General features: G+C 37.3%; 2 protein-coding genes across 2 annotated transcripts in view; one reads left to right on the top strand and one right to left on the bottom strand.

Moving 5' to 3' along the window:
• The first annotated feature begins 57 nt into the window (after nucleotides 1-57).
• On the top strand, nucleotides 58-8,497 carry LOC112559040 (pyruvate dehydrogenase protein X component, mitochondrial-like). Its single transcript, XM_025229890.1, has 11 exons — nucleotides 58-222; nucleotides 1,187-1,264; nucleotides 1,614-1,714; nucleotides 3,340-3,596; nucleotides 4,047-4,145; nucleotides 4,616-4,802; nucleotides 5,589-5,664; nucleotides 7,118-7,179; nucleotides 7,364-7,522; nucleotides 7,645-7,709; nucleotides 7,804-8,497. The coding sequence occupies exons 1-11, from the start codon at nucleotides 93-95 to the stop codon at nucleotides 8,066-8,068; spliced, it is 1,479 nt and encodes a 492-aa protein (XP_025085675.1). The 5' UTR covers nucleotides 58-92; the 3' UTR covers nucleotides 8,069-8,497.
• Nucleotides 8,498-8,630: 133 nt separating this feature from the next.
• LOC112559039 (inactive phospholipase C-like protein 2) overlaps nucleotides 8,631-17,708 on the bottom strand; it is a 45,954-nt gene continuing 36,876 nt past the window's right edge. The window contains 19 exon segments of the mRNA XM_025229889.1: nucleotides 8,631-9,725; nucleotides 10,172-10,274; nucleotides 10,381-10,476; nucleotides 10,835-10,927; nucleotides 11,284-11,337; nucleotides 11,566-11,634; nucleotides 11,812-12,099; nucleotides 12,420-12,517; nucleotides 12,812-12,958; nucleotides 13,156-13,294; nucleotides 14,239-14,322; nucleotides 14,324-14,418; nucleotides 14,803-14,982; nucleotides 15,117-15,219; nucleotides 15,471-15,566; nucleotides 15,992-16,160; nucleotides 16,708-16,828; nucleotides 17,141-17,226; nucleotides 17,450-17,567. Of these exon segments, the coding sequence (XP_025085674.1) occupies nucleotides 9,685-9,725; nucleotides 10,172-10,274; nucleotides 10,381-10,476; nucleotides 10,835-10,927; nucleotides 11,284-11,337; nucleotides 11,566-11,634; nucleotides 11,812-12,099; nucleotides 12,420-12,517; nucleotides 12,812-12,958; nucleotides 13,156-13,294; nucleotides 14,239-14,322; nucleotides 14,324-14,418; nucleotides 14,803-14,982; nucleotides 15,117-15,219; nucleotides 15,471-15,566; nucleotides 15,992-16,160; nucleotides 16,708-16,828; nucleotides 17,141-17,226; nucleotides 17,450-17,567 (2,180 nt within the window). The 3' untranslated portion in view covers nucleotides 8,631-9,684.

The raw sequence follows: 17,708 nt of genomic DNA, 5'->3' as shown, positions 1-17,708 counted from the left end.
TAGCATCATGGACTCCTGGATCAAAGATGTTCTTAAGGGAGAGAACTCCATGTAAACAAGCACATCTTGACCTTGTCCTTCCCACAACAACAATGTCGGCCGGTGGCATAGGCGGTCTGGGACGAATATCAAGGGTTTTGAACGGTCTCCAGTTAATAGTAAACAGAAGTTCATTGCATCATGCAACTATCAGAACATTTTATCTACAGGCAGCATGTGAAGGTATAGTGCCTTTACCTGTCACGACAGTCGGTTGTGTCAAGAAAGTCTTGTAGTCGAAATGAAAACTAACAGTAACACATAAACTGTCTCTAGCAACAGAAAGAAGAGCAAAAGCACCAATACATCTGCATACCAACATTACAAGTATGCACATGTCCGATATTCTTTACTATGAAGTAACAACAGCTGTTTGCAAATTTAATACAATAATATAGTGAATGATCCGGTCTGTTAGTATTATCAAAACATTTATTTGGTTTCGGTAGTTTCTTTAAATCTATACCATACGCCCTGGACCAGAAGAAATTGCAAAATTAATAAAAGAGTACTAATAAAAGACCTCCAGTATAGAACTCTTTCCACAAATTTTGGAACTTCATTACAAACTTTGAAATAGGTTTACCAATAGGCAATATTTCAAAGCATTTTACTAATCTAATTTTACACCATCCTTTAAGATTTCTGCTAATTTGGTTACTTTCATGAGATACATGCGCGAAGAAAGAATAACAAATTTATGTAAGCATTTTCATGGGTATTCTGACTTATCTTGATCAGTTTAACATACACAGACCTCCAAGGTGGACATGAATAGAAAACTCAGACTGGTTTTTCCATGTGGATTTTAAGACTATGTTACATTTCCAGTTTTGGATAGCATAGATGTACCTCAGTACAAGTATTTTTGAAGTTTTGAAACTGACAGACTTGGCGGAAAAGAGCATTTTGTTAAAAAAAGAATGTGCTTGTGTGATACAAGGGACGTGAGTGGCTGCATCTGAGATCAGCAAAAAACTAAAGTCGAAATTTCTTTGTTCGAAGAAAGATTTCAAGATTTTTAAAACTTTGTAAAGCAAAATGATGGTGTTTGGGTGTAATAAATGAGTACTTTTTATTAAGGAACAATTTCCTAATAGCAGCACTATAAGATGTGTTATTTGCTTTTTATCTTTGTCCATTACAGCTACACACAAAATTGAAATGCCATCTCTATCACCTACAATGACATCAGGAACCATTGTAAAATGGACTAAGAAGGAAGGTAAACAGAAGATCTTTAGACAGGAATTTAACTGGTTCACTGGGCACACATTCCTGTAATTGCAATTACTATTTGTAATAGACCATATTTTTAGTTAGGTGAAGCTGATATTAACATTTAATTTCTTCATATTCTATTTCTACTGTTACAGAGTGATGCAGGTTTGAACAAAGGTTGAATCTTCTTGAAATTAATTTGAGAGAATGAGACTGCTATATCAGTATCTTTATAGTATAATAATTGTTTTTAGTGCCAGAAGATAAAAATCATCAAAAAAATCTTATCTACTCTTAAATAAGATCTCTTTATTTTTGATTGTGACTTTTTTATGACTTTTATTGTTTGACAGGAGAAACTGTGTCCCCAGGGGATGTTCTCTGCGAAATTCAGACGGATAAAGCTGTCGTTGGCTTTGAGTATGAAGAGGATGGTGTTCTAGCCAAGATACTTGTAAGCAAAATAATTTTAAAAAGTTCAATTAGGGTTTCTTATACAAAGGGTGGTGTGGAAGACTTTTACAGTGTACTTTGCTTTGGATTCCTCATCCAAATGAGGTGGATTGGTCATCAGATTTTTTTCTATGCTCATTCATTCACTTACTCACCTGCCCATCCACCCACCCATTCACCCACTGGCATCAGCTGAAACAGTTATGCTGGTACCCTTGCACTTGCTGTTGGGAGAAACAGCTAGATAGATACAGATGAAAAGACTTTCCATTTAGTCCTGTCTTTATCAGTGTTGATGCGGTCCTGCATGGAGAAACCATTCCGCTCTTTCACGTTTGCAAACCAGTGTTTTCTATGTCCATCTAGGCTGAGTCATCTCCATGATGGTGTTAGAGTGTTGTACTAGACCAGCTTGTGTCTCCTGACTGTCGTTACAAGGGGTTCCTGATGTCCCATATGGGGACATCTGTGATCCGTACAAAGTTGTTGGCTTTGGGTTCCATATAGGATATCCAGAGCAGCCTCCTCAAGAAAATATTCTAGAATGCCCGAATTCTCCTCTCTATATTACCAAGCAGAGTTCACATCTCAGTTTTGTACAGCAGGATGGGAACTATGAGGGACTTGTACAACCTGTACACAGATCTTAACCTTTGACCAAAAACCTCTTTTGCTGAGCAAACCTGATGGTGTTGCTGTGCCAGATCCTGTCAGTCTGACCATTGTTACTGTCATTTCTGCAATCTTGCTATGGATGTGTGCAGTGCAGCTGCCAGCTTTGGATATGGTGCCTTGTAGTCTTAGCACTGTACATTTGTTGTAACTGCTGTTCTACAATGTACCCTATCAGGTCTTCTTCATTTGACAGTTGCATTGTTAGCAGGTGTTTTAAAGGGATTTTAACCCATACATTAAGACTCAAAAGTGGCATTAATTACGACAACCATATCACTAAGTTTCACTATTTCTATTATTTTGCCTTTACTGATGTGCATCTCTCTGAAAACTTCGACTGAAATGCCTAACCTCAGGGTCGCTAGCTGAAAAGGCCGCGGGAGCCTCGATTTCGATTTTTGAGGGGTTTCCCTGGCTGATGATGCTGCTCTGGCAAAAATAAACCACGCAGTTACCCTGTGTATGCAATCATGAATTGCATGTGAGTTATGTTTAGTTGTGGTATGTTTGCAGGCCACAAATCTGGGGTAAGTAAGCATGATTGTCCACCTGCGAACAGTCTTTACAGGCGATTATGGATAAATTTTGTAAAAATGATGCGGCAGAATTGTTCTGAACCAAAAAGGCATGGAATTTGTGGATTGCACTTTTGCAGATGATTGTTTCGAAGATCAATTTGTTTTAACAACAAGCTGGCTTTCGACTGTATCGAAAGTTAAAATTGAATGCAGTTCCAAGTACTCTTACAGACCTTGGGCTTTATTTCTGGTTAACAGTCAGAAAGTTTCCTTAATGCTATTTAGACTTTCAGTTAATTTTGCTGGAGTAAAGCATCAGTTTTTCTGTGTTTTAAAGGATGAAAGTATCCATTATAGAAAAAGAATAATGCCTTTTGTTTTAGTATTAATGATAGCATTAAAACACATTCTTTTATTGTGGGTTATGAAATAGAAGGGAGATAACTCAAAAGATGTCCCTATTGGAGCAATCATCGCCCTCATTGTGGACCCAGGGGATGACTGGAAGAATGTGCAGATCCCCGCAGATATAATGGGAAGCTCACCCCCAGAAAAAGCAGCCCCTGCACCACCTTCACAAAAGCCATCAGCATCAGTACCGCCATCACAAGTTTCGGCAGCATCCGCACCGCCATCACAAGTTTCGGCAGCATCACCAAGAAGTGCAAAGGCCACAGAACTTGTAGAATGGTAATTTGGTTCAGAATTTCATGGTTCAGTCAAATGATCTGAAATTAGCAATGAACAAGCTATATAATTTGTGTTTGGCATGAGACAATATCCTTTAGTTTTATTTATTCATATTTAGGTCAGAAGCGATCTTAAATTTCCCTTGATAGTTTCAGTTCATTTTCATTTGGTCAGGCATCAAAATGTTTTAGATTTTCTCTCTTCAGCAGTCTTAGCTAGTGGTCTTTTAGTCAAAATAGCAAGCACAGTGCCAAAGTTTTTCAATTGGTATCAATTTTTAGATTAGTTCTTTCTAGACTGGTGTTCTTCCAGATTGTTCTGCAGGCAGATGGTACTCGGCTGGTATTTTATTACAGTTGCTCTTGTTCTTTATAGGTCTTGATGGCTAGATACCACTGCCTGATATTTAAAGCTTTTTTATAAAACTGCTTTCTTATGTGTTGTGTACAGGCACCTTATTGCTCCATCTGCTAAGCTGCTGCTTCACGACTACAATGTAAATGTTAAGGATGTGACAAGAACAGGGCCTGGAGGAACTCTTCTTAAACTGTAAGCAGCACATTATAATATATTTATAAACCACTATTTCTAAACCATATTTCTAAACCACTATTACAAATTGCTGCAAGTGTGATCCCCACAAGGTGCAAAGTGTGATGTTTCTCACCTTTGTGTAAGGGCTATCATATACATTAAGTCCAGAATATAAAATTGGGATGTATATTGTGCTTATTGCTAATTTGATTTCTACAAAATTACTGGAAAAGAAATGGTCAGTAATCACATCCTTTAAAGTCGTAAACTTCTTATTCATAGCACTATTGAGAGTGACATTATAGCACCTGTTGGGCTGAAGGTTGTGTGGATGTTTTCAGCATATCCACAAAAATAACCTTTCTGTTGTCTCATTCTGTGAAATTAAGGCCACTTTAATACTTGAAAAGGAGGTCTGTCCATTTGTCCATCCTTGATATGCTGGTAGCACACCACCTGCTATACTTTGCTTTTCTACACTCTAGAGATGTTTTGAACTATATCAACTCCAAAGGCCTGAAGAAAGCCAGCCACAAGGAGAAAACTGCGCCACCTTCACCTCTGCAGAAGGCAGAGCAAGAACCACTTATAGGTACATTGGTGGTACCCTCTGTAGATATACCTCTTACAAACATGCGTAATGTCATCGCAAAACGTCTCACACAATCTAAAGTAAGTTTCTTTTTGTCTCTTTTTTTTTTTTGTAAGAATGTTTGTTTTTTTGTTTTTTTAAGTGGTTGGATATTTATGATGACCTTGCAAGGGAATCCAATGTTGCCAAGGGAGGTCATGGTACAGATTGTCCTGGAATTGATTTATTCAGTAAACTCTTTTAACTGTGATTTTAATATGAAATTTGGGTTTTAAATCAAACTTATTCAGCTCAGTAATCAATACACGCATAGCACCAAATATAAATGATCTGTGTATTTCTTGTTGATACAAGTGCAAATCCACAGCAATTTGATCTTGACCAAGTTTATTCCTTTCATCTTTGGGAAGATCATAGAAAATGTTTGGTTAGTGTGTATTTATTTGAGCCTTTTGACAAGGCCATAATTGGGGAAGGCACCCTAAGTGAGAGAGGTGGACAGAGAGAGCATGGGAGGGGGAATGAGGGGCCAGGCTAGTGAGAGCACCTTGAAGCAGCTGACACCGTGATATTTCTCGCTCGTCTTCATCATCAAATTAAACGAAACAGCAAAACATCTGTACCTTTCTCTCTAACATCCTTAAAAATTATCTGTTACTTATGGTTAGCAGATGATATAATTACGCTAAATACAGTGACTTTTGTTTTGTTTTGAAGGTGGTTATCTTTGTTGAACATTTTGCTCGGTAAAATCTTTAACGTACATGTCTGACCATGCTTTTTTTAGTCTGGTTTCTGTGAGGTTGTTGTCTCTGTAGAAGAGCTGTATTGTCATGTTATATGATGTACATATTTTTCTGTTTCAGACCACCATACCTCATGCATATGCTACTATTGATTGCTCCATGAAGGCTGTCACAAAGCTTCGAAAAGATCTTGCAGGTATAATTACTATTTAGCTGTGAAGTGAATTGTTTTCAATAATTATCTGTAATAACCAGAATTTTCCTGGGGTATGGGTGTATGTGTTGATTGTTAAAATCAGAGACCCACCTAGCCACTTTTTCTGGCAGGGAATAAAGACGTTTAAATTGTAATATTTAAACTGACCCAAATTTTTAATGGTGTATAGACACTCTCTCACATACTGGTGATCTGTAGGAAAGGTAAATCTGCAAAGATAAAGTAAAAGTTTTTATCAGAAGGGGAAAAGAATTAAACTGCAGAAATAGTAATGTTTTCGGTTTTGGATCATTTTATTGCAGGAAAGAAAGTTATTTACACATAGCAATCGGAAAATCATGACTTTTGCTATGTGCTAGGTGGAATTCATTTATAATTATAATTATTTATCAAATAAAAAAATGTCAGTCCTTGGGCCCCCTTCTTTGATCAGCAGGGCAGTCTGGTGGGGCAACAGTTAGCGCCTGGCACCAGTACAGTGAAGGGTACCTGTCCTGGGCATGCTGTGCTTTATCTGCATGTGGCATCTGTTTACATGGCTGGAGCCCTAGTTGCTGGCTCACATAAAAGTCCAATCCCCCTCCCCTCCTTTGGTGCTTTCAGGAGGCTGCTAAAATTTTCAAAAACTGTATTGGCAGCTAAACCTGTGGGTTATTGGACAGGGGTACATTGAAAAGCCTGTGGCTTATGTTCAGTAGTTAGAATGTCTACTTTGCTTCTGGGCCAGTTCCTTGCTGTACCAGCTATTCTGGCAGACAACTTGCTGAAGGCAGGCTAGGTCAAGTAACATGCACACTTATAGGGAATCATATACTTTAAGAGGAATTTTGCGCAGATTGCATTTTACTGTTTTTGTTTTATTTGCTGAAATTTTTTTCCCCCATTTAGACAAAACCATAGCATGCAACTCGTTTTTTTTTGCAAACTTGATAATTTTCATGTGATTACTTGCCATTTGAGGATCAAACAAATCTGAATGGATATTTGCGTTTTCTGTACTTGTTTTTATTCATCATTAGTGCTGTTGATTATTCTTTCTTAGTTCATGTGTTATTTGTTTTCCTGTCCCTTGTATGCTGTACATGTCTTGTTCTTATTCTTAAGCACTAAGAGCATGCTCCTTAGGAGTTTGATTATGAGCTTTAGAAATTTTGCATTTTTTATTATTATTAATGGATCTGATGAATGTTCTTTCAGTCAGCATGCAGTCAGCCATAAAACAAACCTGGACAAACACATTTTTTCCACAGCATGATGTCAGTGTATTGCAACAATCCTTGAAACGATTTTGATATAAAATCTTAAAATTGATTAAAACATAGGAGAGACCCAGGCTTACTCCAGTAATCAATGTACCTGTTTTACTTATCCTAAACAGCATACTATGCACAATACTGATGACCCAAAAGTTTATTATGACCTATTTGTACAGGTAATGGGGTCAAGGTGTCTGTTAATGACTTCATCATCAAGGCAGCAGGCTTTGCATTGAAGGTATCTGCTCTTTGATTGCAGCCCCTAGTTACACTAAGACTACTTTGAACACAACACTGGGCCATAATGGCCAGTTCATCTTGATGATTCTTAATTATGTTTGTTGAAAAGATTAGTGATAGTAGATACCAGAAACCTGAAATGAAGAAAATATATAGCTGACTGATGTTGTTCGGCATTTCAGGACTCGCCAGAGGTTAACAGCACCTGGGAAGCAGATGCTCCAAACCTTGCCACATCAGTTGATATTTCAGTTGCTGTGGCAACTCAAGAAGGACTCATTACACCCATTGTCAAAAATGTGCCTTCTCTTGGTTTGGCAGAAATTGCTTCCACAATAAAGGTAAGCAAGAGAATAAGGATGTCAAAGTTGAGCTCACATTCCGTATGTTGGTGAAACCCTAGCAGTTCAGTAAGGAAATGTCGGTGCTAAGCATAACATACATTTCTAAATGAAATTTGCAGGTTCTGGTAGAAAAGGCTCGAGATGGCAAGCTAAAACCTGAAGAATTTATTGGTGGAAGTTTCAGGTATGTCAATAGTTCTTTTTCATGCAGACAGCGCTGTATGTTCAAGTTTAAGGAGCAAAACTAGTCTAATATGATGCCTTGTTCTTATTTCTAGCATCTCTAACCTGGGCATGTATGGCATCACGGAGTTCACAGCAGTTATCAACCCTCCACAAGTGGCCATTCTGGCTGTTGGTGCCACACGGCCATGTCCTGGACTGGACCTTACCATAGATCCACGAATGTCAGTCACTCTGTCCTATGACCGTCGTGCCATAAACGAGTTTGAGGCTACACAGTTTTTGGAGAAATTTAAAATGGCTGTGGAAAGTCCAGAACTTTTAGCTACAGGTACTGCTTCAAGAAGGGCTTCCAAGTAAAACTGTGAAAACACAGAAAGAGACTACTGATTGAGAACCCTAACAGAAGAGGGTGCAATTGACAGTCCTTGAGTGTGTGTGTCGTTTCCAACAGTCTGTATGCCAGGTCAAATCTGTTTAGTTGATTGTTATCAAGTTCCTATGTTATGTTAATAGCTAGCGTTTGGCTTATTGAATATAGGCCATGCCTGTGTTCAAGCCTGTATTGGACGTTTGAATGACCCTTATGAATGACTTTTTGAATGATGAAGCTGTAGACAAGACTGCCAGCAGTGGTGTGCCACAGACATCACAAAACAGAACACGTGCATCCTTCTCTTACAAGCGGGGATGAAAAAGGACTTTTAAAAATCAGAATTAAATGATATTACATTTACAGTTAAATAAAGTGTTCAATTTATTTAAATTAAAAAAGTTCAAGGAACAGTGTATGAAAAGTATGTTGTGTTACTGAGGTATTGTACTGAACATGTGTTGGCTTGATTGACAGGGCCGTATAGATTACAAGTGTCAAGTCAGATCATGATGGAGGACTACTTTACATCACACCAAACACCCAAAATGTTTCCTAAAGCTGCTCTTCCACTGACAATACAATCACAGGCACATCTTAAAACAGTTGTAAACAATCAAGCCTGAGGTGACAGTGGGTAACAAAACATTCCAAATCCACTGCCCCATCAAGCATATCACATAATAGTGGCCTTACGGCAAAACAAATCTATGGATTTCTACCTCCTGGCTTGTTGGCTGCCATGACCAGAGATTCTTTTCTAAGGCAGTCAGCAAAGCAATTGCCAGAATGCCTCAACAACCCCTGCCTTTTTATCTTTTGCAACAGGTGCAACTGATGTACAATTAAATGACCCAGAGACAGCATGACACATCCTGATCTTGCACTATGATCTACAATCAAGATATTTGAGAGGTGGCATTAACTACACAGGCTATTACTGTCATGGTGTGTCAAAGGCACAAGGGCATTTTCTTATGCCTTACACACCTGTGAGATGAATGATGCTGTATTTATATGCCTGCTGGAGGACAGATTTAAAAAAAAAGACATGCAGAGAAAAATAGTTCAACCAGCACAAAATTCTAGATGGTTTGAATCCAGACAGACACATTCATGCTACGACTATAATGCAGGTGATGAGATTCCTCATGTTTGAGTGTTGGAAAACCCATTCCCAACTCTTCCTCATCCTTCATCCTGCATGTCAAGCCCACTGCAATTATGCACTTTCAACTGCACAGCTAGAAGGAACATCCCTCTACTCACACACCTGGGGGACTTCCCAGTCATTTCAGGTGATGTTTCCACAAATCATAGTCATGCATGCTGCACAGTCTCTTTATAGTGCCCCGGACGGTTCATTTAATCACATGCAGGATGTTACCACACTGCAAGCATTAAAAATGTACTGGCTGCAGGTTTCCTGCATGAGGGTGTACACATGCTAAATCATGTTGGACAGTTTTGCAGGCTGGTGATATCCATGTTATATCCTTAGCTGATCTAAAAGGTCTCAGCAGTATTGTCCATAAATATAACCACTGCTCCCCCCACTGTGATGGAATCGTCATCAATAAAAATGTCTCTGAAAGACTACAACCTAGCTTCTTCCTGCTTGGCTCATTTGAACATCATCTGGATCTGAAAAAGAAATGAAACCAAGCATCTGTAACATTATTTGAGTAATAGCTATATTTTCGACTCAAACGGGGCCACCACTGTGAAAACAAACATTAACAATCAATATGCACAACCTGATTTTCTGAATGAGTGAATCTTCTGTAATATGTTAAAAACAAGGCAGTTATAAGCTCTTGAAAAAATATGATAGCTGGAGCAGAACAAACTCAGGTCGAGAAAAAGAATATTCTCAACCAAGAAAATAGCATTTTTGGCATACCAAAGAATACTGTTATGTTGCAAAAGTCACACTCAACACATCCACAAATCATGTATTCATTTTCAGGTATCAGCATATTGGTTTGCTTTAAAAACATCTTGACATGCTATCCACTTAAAAAAAATGTAGGAAATAGCTGTAGGTAACCAGGTTGATTCTATGAAAAGAACTTCGTCCCACAACTCACCAACCATGCCATTCTCTCCCCCAAGTTCAGCAGGGGACACAGGATCACATATTCCTATCTCTTTGTCCTTGTCCAGGCCAGTAGAAATTGCTGCTTCCTTAATCTGTCAAAACCAAAAATTTGCATTAAAAAAGTAAAAAGCTATATGAAATGGTTTGTGTATGTACAAACGGAATGGGCTAAAAGAAAAATTTACAACATATCCTCACCTGCCTGATATACTCAATGCAGTCCTTTTTGGCCTGAGACAGCAGGTCAGCTTGACCTTTAAGAACTCTGATGTTCCAAGCAAAGTTCTCAACAGCCTAGGACATACATATTAAAAATATTTATATTAAGTTTGCATAGGACAGAAATATGAGGTATCCAGTAACGAGAGAACAATTTTGGATTCTTAAAGGTATTTTCATCATGCCATTTCATAAAGTAAATCCTCACCAAAGAGAGGTTAGGTGGCAAGTTTAATGTTACTGAATTCTTTGAAGATTGCAATTCTTGCAATTTTTACACTTCATTTTGCAGCTTTATGCATCAGTGTACAATGCAGTGTCTCCAGAGTCTGTCAAAAAGATAACAACATATGAAGAAAGCTGGATTGAAGTAGACTAAAGAAAAAAATTTACAGCTACAGAAGTAAATTTTGGGAAAGCAGGTGAATTTTACCTTGGCTAGCTTGCGTCCCCTGAGCCCTGCCACCTGACAGACATTATCCAGGTCTTCATGCCACTCCAGACCGGCTTGCTGACAATGCAGCAGCTGCAACAAAAACATGGCAGTTCATTGCTTTCCTTTCTACTCTGCATTTGTGTACCACAATTTGTGAATTATTAGCAAAGCAGTGCTTGCCAAACAATTGTTACCTGTCTGATATGCCTGCAACCTAAAACACCAGAAAACAACATGCAATATTAAATGTTTTCATGCTAAAAGACTAAATCAACTTCATAAATTTTGTTCATATATACTGAAGCATTTGTTTTCACGAACATTCAGTTACTTAAATGTGGACAAATATTACCAGACTTGGGAGGAAACCAAGTAATGTGGATTGCACATTTTATTACAGTTTCCTGAAAGCCAAAAGAAAAAATATCCTTAAAAGCAGTACTTACCTTTTCATAAACAATGTCTGCATTCTCTATTATGTTCTTGCACTCCTGAATTAGCTAATAAAAAAGAAACAGTTGCATATTCGTTACAATTAAAAAAAGCCCTCAAGGTCCAAAAATTAAATAAAAACTGTTAATACCTACATAATGCTTGTTAATTATTTGCAATTCATTAATGAAAAACCTTCATAAGAATTTATACCAAGATTCATATTATCTGGCATAAAAGAGGAGGGATCTAACTCAAAAGTTTTAAGTTACTACTTAATGTGAAAACTCTTTCACCTCTTCAAAGGAAGACAAAGCCTTTTTGAGAATCTCTGGCAGATTTCCCTGGGCTTCCAAGTATGGCCACTGCCAACATAAGTGGAAACCATTGCAAATAGAATGTGTGCCCTTGGCTTGAATAAAAATTAAGACTAAATCAGTCTTAAAAATTTAATATATCTGTTTCTTTTGTGATTAAGATTGATTAAAAATGTCTCAATTTCATTTCTGGTATGCTTGGCTCTAAATAGCTAAATGCCTCACCTCCCCATGCATTACGTAATTGAGGGTTGCATGGTCACCAGAATTAGCAATACGGGTTGAAAGAAGACGGATGCATTGTTTGATGTTAGAAATAGCTGATAAGCCACAAGCTTCTTTGAAGTTTGCAAGAGCCACCAGCACACCATCACGAAGATCAGCACCCTCACGCAGAGGTGTGGTAGCCACCCTGAATGTCTCATCAATGGACTTAACCCCAACTGTCTTCATGCTGGCATAGTCCCGTGATCTTTTGATTTTCTTGACAGACATGCCTCGTCTGTAAGCCTTCTAAACAGAGTGCAAAAGCTAGAATCACATCTTCTTTATTATGCATATACTTCCCAGAAGTTCAAATGACTTCATCTACATATAAAACACTTAAGTTGTAGACACTGCTCATAATCAAAATGTTAGGTGTGATAACTCTTAACAAAAGATCATTTATGCTTTCATTCACACATGCAGGATCACACAAAAACAGGTGCACAAACACACACTTATATATACACACACACACAAAGAACTATCTTGTGGTTAAATGTTAAGAAAACAGTGGAAGTCCATTTTTATATTTAAGCAACCACTGCTTAACAGGCACAACAACTGACCCCTCCACCACGCTTGTTGGTGATGGCCACATGGACGAACAGGGTACAGTTGGGCATGGGGTTGCCTGTATTGGACAGCAGCTGTATATGTCGGTAACCTGAAAGGGGGTAGAAAAATCAGAAATTCATAAAATAAAAAAGTGAACTGCTGTGTTCATGAGTTCTAAACATCACTTCTTCAAGAGTACAAGGCAAGAAAACTGAAAACTGAAGCACCATCCACGTATTGCTTTTATGATACCTACTTCTTGATCTATAATTATTTTTTCTCTACGTTTGCTTGCCAGGAAAGCTATGCTTTTAACATTAGAAATATAGCTTCTATCTCCTAAAAGAAAAGATATGATTAAAATTTGATTTAACTGATTGAAGATCAAAAATATGATTTCTACCTGTCTGCATACATTCAAATGGAATAGTGTACTGTCCAATAAACTCATCACCAATGTAATCATCATCCAACACTGCAATGCGAACCAGCGCTAATTCCGGCAAGTTGATTTGGAACTCAAAGCTTTCATCAAAAATGGGATTGTATCCTGCACATAAAATTAAAACACATGATTCAATGTCCAAGAGGGACTATGAAGAATTTTTTATTCATTACATGTCTTGTCTGCTTGCATGTATGTATACATTGTGGATTCCACAATATCATTTAGTTGTTAGATCTTTTCATCAATCTTTCTTTGGCTACTAACTTTGAAATGCAGCTTTTTAAAAATAAAAAACAGACCATTGTGGGGCACAGTTTTTGTCCTTTCTTCAGCACAGTCTGAGGGAATGCCAAAGACCTCAACAGTCACATACGGATCTGTTACATCTCCTTTGGCAGCCGATCCTTTGGGCTTGGGGAAGTTCTGTCCACTTATGATCTGAGAAACACACACACTAACTGGAAAAATACTTGTCAAAAGAAATTCTGAAAATCCTTCAAAAGTTCTATTGGCACTTAGACTAGCAAATTTGTCTTAAAGGAGACTGATATTTTGAATTAATTTTGCACCTAATTCTGGATTGCAAAGAAATCCGTTTTTATATCTTAAGCACATCTCCAGAACAATTCATAAAAGCTGCTTGGTTTCGATCCTTTTTAATGGGAGAAAACAAACTGAACCTAACTTAAGCTGGACCACTTTATAAGAAAATGTTGAGAGATGCTGGAGGGTCAGGTGGCATCAGAACTCTGGTAGCTTGTAATATACAAGTTACAGGCAGTGGTGTATCAACATACAGGAGGGAAGGCTGCAGATCAATTTATCTTGCTTGCATCCTACTCTTGAGGAGGCAGAGTGCGTGTAGGCTTTATTTACAAGCAAAAATCTACATAAACTCTACTTCCAGTGCCACCAGATTCAGCATGGCATAAAAGAAGGTTTTTCAATTATGTAGTGGCATTCTTCCATGCCACAGTCCTCAGATTCATGATATTCGCATTCTGACCTTCACATTTAGAAGTCTGAAAATTAAGTAGTGGAGCTGCATCTTGGACTATAACACTGCTTGACAACAAGATGTCTTCCATGAATTAGGCCAGAGCTTTGCTTTAGATGCAATTGTAAGTAAACAGTTCTTTCACAACTCAAAATTTCGAATGGAAACAATTTAGAATGTCTATGCCCATCATGTAAGCCCAACTTAATTTTTGGTCAACTTGATCCTAAATACTTGACTAAAAATTTCATTTGAAACATCTACAGTACTTCTTATTTCATAGGAAATAATATATGCAAAAAGCCAATTTGGTGATTGTTTTGCAAATTTGACTATGAAAATCAAGATACTGCTTATTGCAATCAGATCATGGCTGTAAGCATACCTTTATATGTAGAATTTGTGGTGAAACTCCAGGGATGGCATCACGCGTGTTGGCACTAAAGTAGGCAATCTCTTCCCTCATGATTAGCTGGCTTGAGCACATAGCCACAGCCCCCATTTTTCAAAAACCACCCGTTGTATAAATCCATCATGAGGCCAGCAGTCTGGTAGTTTAATGCTACTGCAGTACAGAAAGGCAAACAGTAGATTTCAATTTTAAATTCGAAGTCAGAAAGTTAATAAAACATGTAATTTTATTAAAATAAAATGCAATACAATGAATTAAATTCAATGCTAAAGCTCTGAAACTTATTTGGAAACATAGCAGCAAAAAGGTGTACAGAGGGACATTATATGAAAAGGTACCAAGAGTTATATATTAAAAATACTACTAGCTCATTCTCCCCTTTACCTAAATATAAAAACCAGCCAATCAAGAGTTGAAAAACTCTCCAGCAACATTTTCAAGAAAATGTCTTTTTTTTTTAATAACACTCTTTTTTCTAAGTTCCGCTCTTGACAAAGAAGGACATGTAATGTTACTTTATCATATACTTTATCTCACCTATCTGACAGCCACAAGTCCAGAGGTCAAGTGGGTTGAAGTTGCTGGAATCTACCCGCATACTGTTGGGGTAGACACGTGATAGGTAGCGTTTGTTGTGGTTGACAAACTCCTCGGCATGTGATATTGCTAGCTTCAAAGCCTGTGATTCACTCAGCGAGTTCAGTTCCCAGTACTTCTCTGTATACAACAGCAAGAATCACAGGTGTTAAAGTATATTTTTCGGGTATCTGTCTGTGGTGGTAATGATTAGTAGTGATAATGATAAGCTTGACACAAGGGTAATGTAATGATCAACTCTAAGTGTGACTCACGCTTCTGCTGACATGAGTGAAAGTCATCAAAGCGTCTTGAGACAAAGTAGTTCACTGCATCTGACAGCTCCTTGGCAAGCTTATGTTTTTTTACTGAACCTTCCTGAAAGGGGAAAAGGTTTATAGTCTAAATTAATTTCATACAATTAAAACTTAAATGAAAAATAAGACTATTTCAATATCATGAACATGTTACATCTCCAGCAAGAAATTCTCCAGGGATCTATACCTAAGACGTGCAATTAGCATTTGACACTGCAGTAGTTCTCCATGAAAGAATTAAAGGGTATCTGTTCCAAAAGCATCTTTCATTAAAGAGTTTTTAAACACAAGCATTTGTGTACAGGCACTCACTCTTTTACTGTTGCGCTTTTTTTCTGGTTCAGCTCCTTCATCTTCATCAGTAACATATCCCTCATTGGTATCTGTTTCTGCAGGCAGTTTTTTAGCCTGTGAATGGACAATAAGTCTCCAGAAACAAATCAAATTATTTGTATCATTAGTCACAGACGTGTAAGTGTAAAAGTGTGTAAGGGGACAACAAGTAAAAATGCATCTGACAAAACTTAAAACATTCTGCCATATATGTATGCATACAATTGCAGATGTAAAATGAACACAGTAAATAGGCTTCAGTCCTATTAACTGATAAAGACATTCTTTTTTAATACTGCAAATATTTCAAGGCAAAAGTTTCTTTATTTCCAAATAGTAGACAAAATAATAATATTCAAAAATACACTGACTAAACTAGAGTTGGCAGGTTAGAGAAAAGTTAGGTCACCTGAATAAATCATGCAGATTTATGTTTGTTTTGTAAAACTATTCAATCAATTTTAGATACAAGAAGGAAAATATTTCCTTGTTTTTTTTACTTTTATTAAGATGTGTCCTTTCAGGGACTCAGGAGAAGGTAGCGAGGTCTGCTTTTCATCAACAGAATTGAGATAAAGTTTGTCCCCAAAGACCTCTGTCATGCAGTGTGCCATCACCTGCTGCTGTTTGACACTGCAATGGTTTTCTATGGAGAGAATCACAGGGTATCTGCAAACATAAACACAAGGAGTAGCATTAGCACTTGACACTGCAGTGGCTTTCTATGCAGGGTACACAGGGTATCTGTACACATCAACACAATATCATTAGTATTGATCAGGCAGCATAGTTTTTAAGGCTACCACAAAATACAGAATCTGTGTCCATTTACAAAAATGGTAAAGATAAGCACCTTACCAAACAAGATTCAAAGCAAATATGGCCCATAATTCCAATATTTAGGCATTATACTCACAAGATGAAGAAATAATGTGCAATCCAACAAGGGAGTAATTTAATTATATAAGTATCTGAAGCAGGCTTTTTCACATATGATAAACTTTTGAGTGATAGAACAAAAAATACAAAATAATCTCCCATTTTGCTTATATATATAGTACAGAGCTTTCTTTAAGGCACAATTTTTGAACAATGAAATAAAATAAATGCAACTGAGTAGATTAGTCTGACACATTAACTCAACATGAGCATGAACCATAACAATTTGCACCAGTCCATGGTCCTTACAGTAACACAGTGACAACTATCCACTTACTCTGAAACTTCAAATGCATATTCGTTGATTGTTTCAATGACAGATCTAAAGGAGATTTTTGTTGTCAGCGTATGACCATGATAAATGACAGGCTCCTCATTTGGGCCATCCCAGCAGTCCACTGTATATAACAATCAAAGAAGCATGTAATTTTCATTTTTTTTTAACCAATTAGCCAAATGGAACAACACATGAAAGAAATATACTGACCACATTTACATTAGATATATATATTTTGTATCTGGTCTCTCTCTCTCACACACACACATATACGTATTGAGCTTGCCTTTACATGGGAAGTGCAGTTTGTAAAATGAATGATTATTACAAATACACACCCATCTCAATGATGTATATCAGTAGCTGTTTTGCTATTAGCCAGGTATGCGTTTCAGTAATAAAATAATAATATAGTGTCAAGAATGAGACATACGCTCTACAAACCGACAGCCTTTCCTAAGTGCACGAACATATCCCTCTATACTTGAAGGTCCCTTTAACTGGTCCTCCATCAAATACCTAAGTCAAACAATTATAAATCATTTACAACTTCACGAACAAATACCAAATTTATGTAAGAAAATTCCATGCAGAAAAAAGTTGCAAATATTTAAAAAGCATAAAAATTGGAATACCGTAAAATTGCAGTAAAATCTTGAGGTAATTTAAAATTCACAGCATGAAATTGAAAAACTCTGGAATATGCAAAAGTGACAAGAAATAACATTTACATCCAACTCACGTATTGTGTGAGGAGGCAACGAAGTAATGGGTAAGTGGATGGTTCATGTTCTGGCACACTGTCAGATGTTCAGGGTCAAAGAGATCACATTCCTCTGACAGAAGGTAGGCAGTAAAGCCTGGAAATTATTCAAGTAATTTTTTCACAGAAACTTCATGTCATTATGAATTTACTCACTTAAGAAGAATGCTAACAATAGGCATGGGCTACATGAACCCCACACAAAAGTTTTATAAACTCACAAAGCTTTGCTAAAACA

This window comes from Pomacea canaliculata, linkage group LG3 (assembly GCF_003073045.1).
Source record: "Pomacea canaliculata isolate SZHN2017 linkage group LG3, ASM307304v1, whole genome shotgun sequence".
Classification (NCBI taxonomy): Eukaryota; Metazoa; Mollusca; class Gastropoda; order Architaenioglossa; family Ampullariidae; genus Pomacea; species Pomacea canaliculata.
This window is presented reverse-complemented; position numbering and strand designations above follow the sequence as displayed.

What these genes read in the sequence shown, in the direction of transcription:
- LOC112559040 (XM_025229890.1), top strand. Translation starts at nt 93, where the DNA reads ATGTCGGCCGGTGGCATAGGCGGTCTGGGACGAATATCAAGGGTTTTG. An exon ending in AACGTCTCACACAATCTAAA is followed by an intron (nt 4,803 to 5,588) that starts GTAAGTTTCTTT and finishes TTTCTGTTTCAG; the next exon opens with ACCACCATACCTCATGCATA. An exon ending in AAATTGCTTCCACAATAAAG is followed by an intron (nt 7,523 to 7,644) that starts GTAAGCAAGAGA and finishes TGAAATTTGCAG; the next exon opens with GTTCTGGTAGAAAAGGCTCG.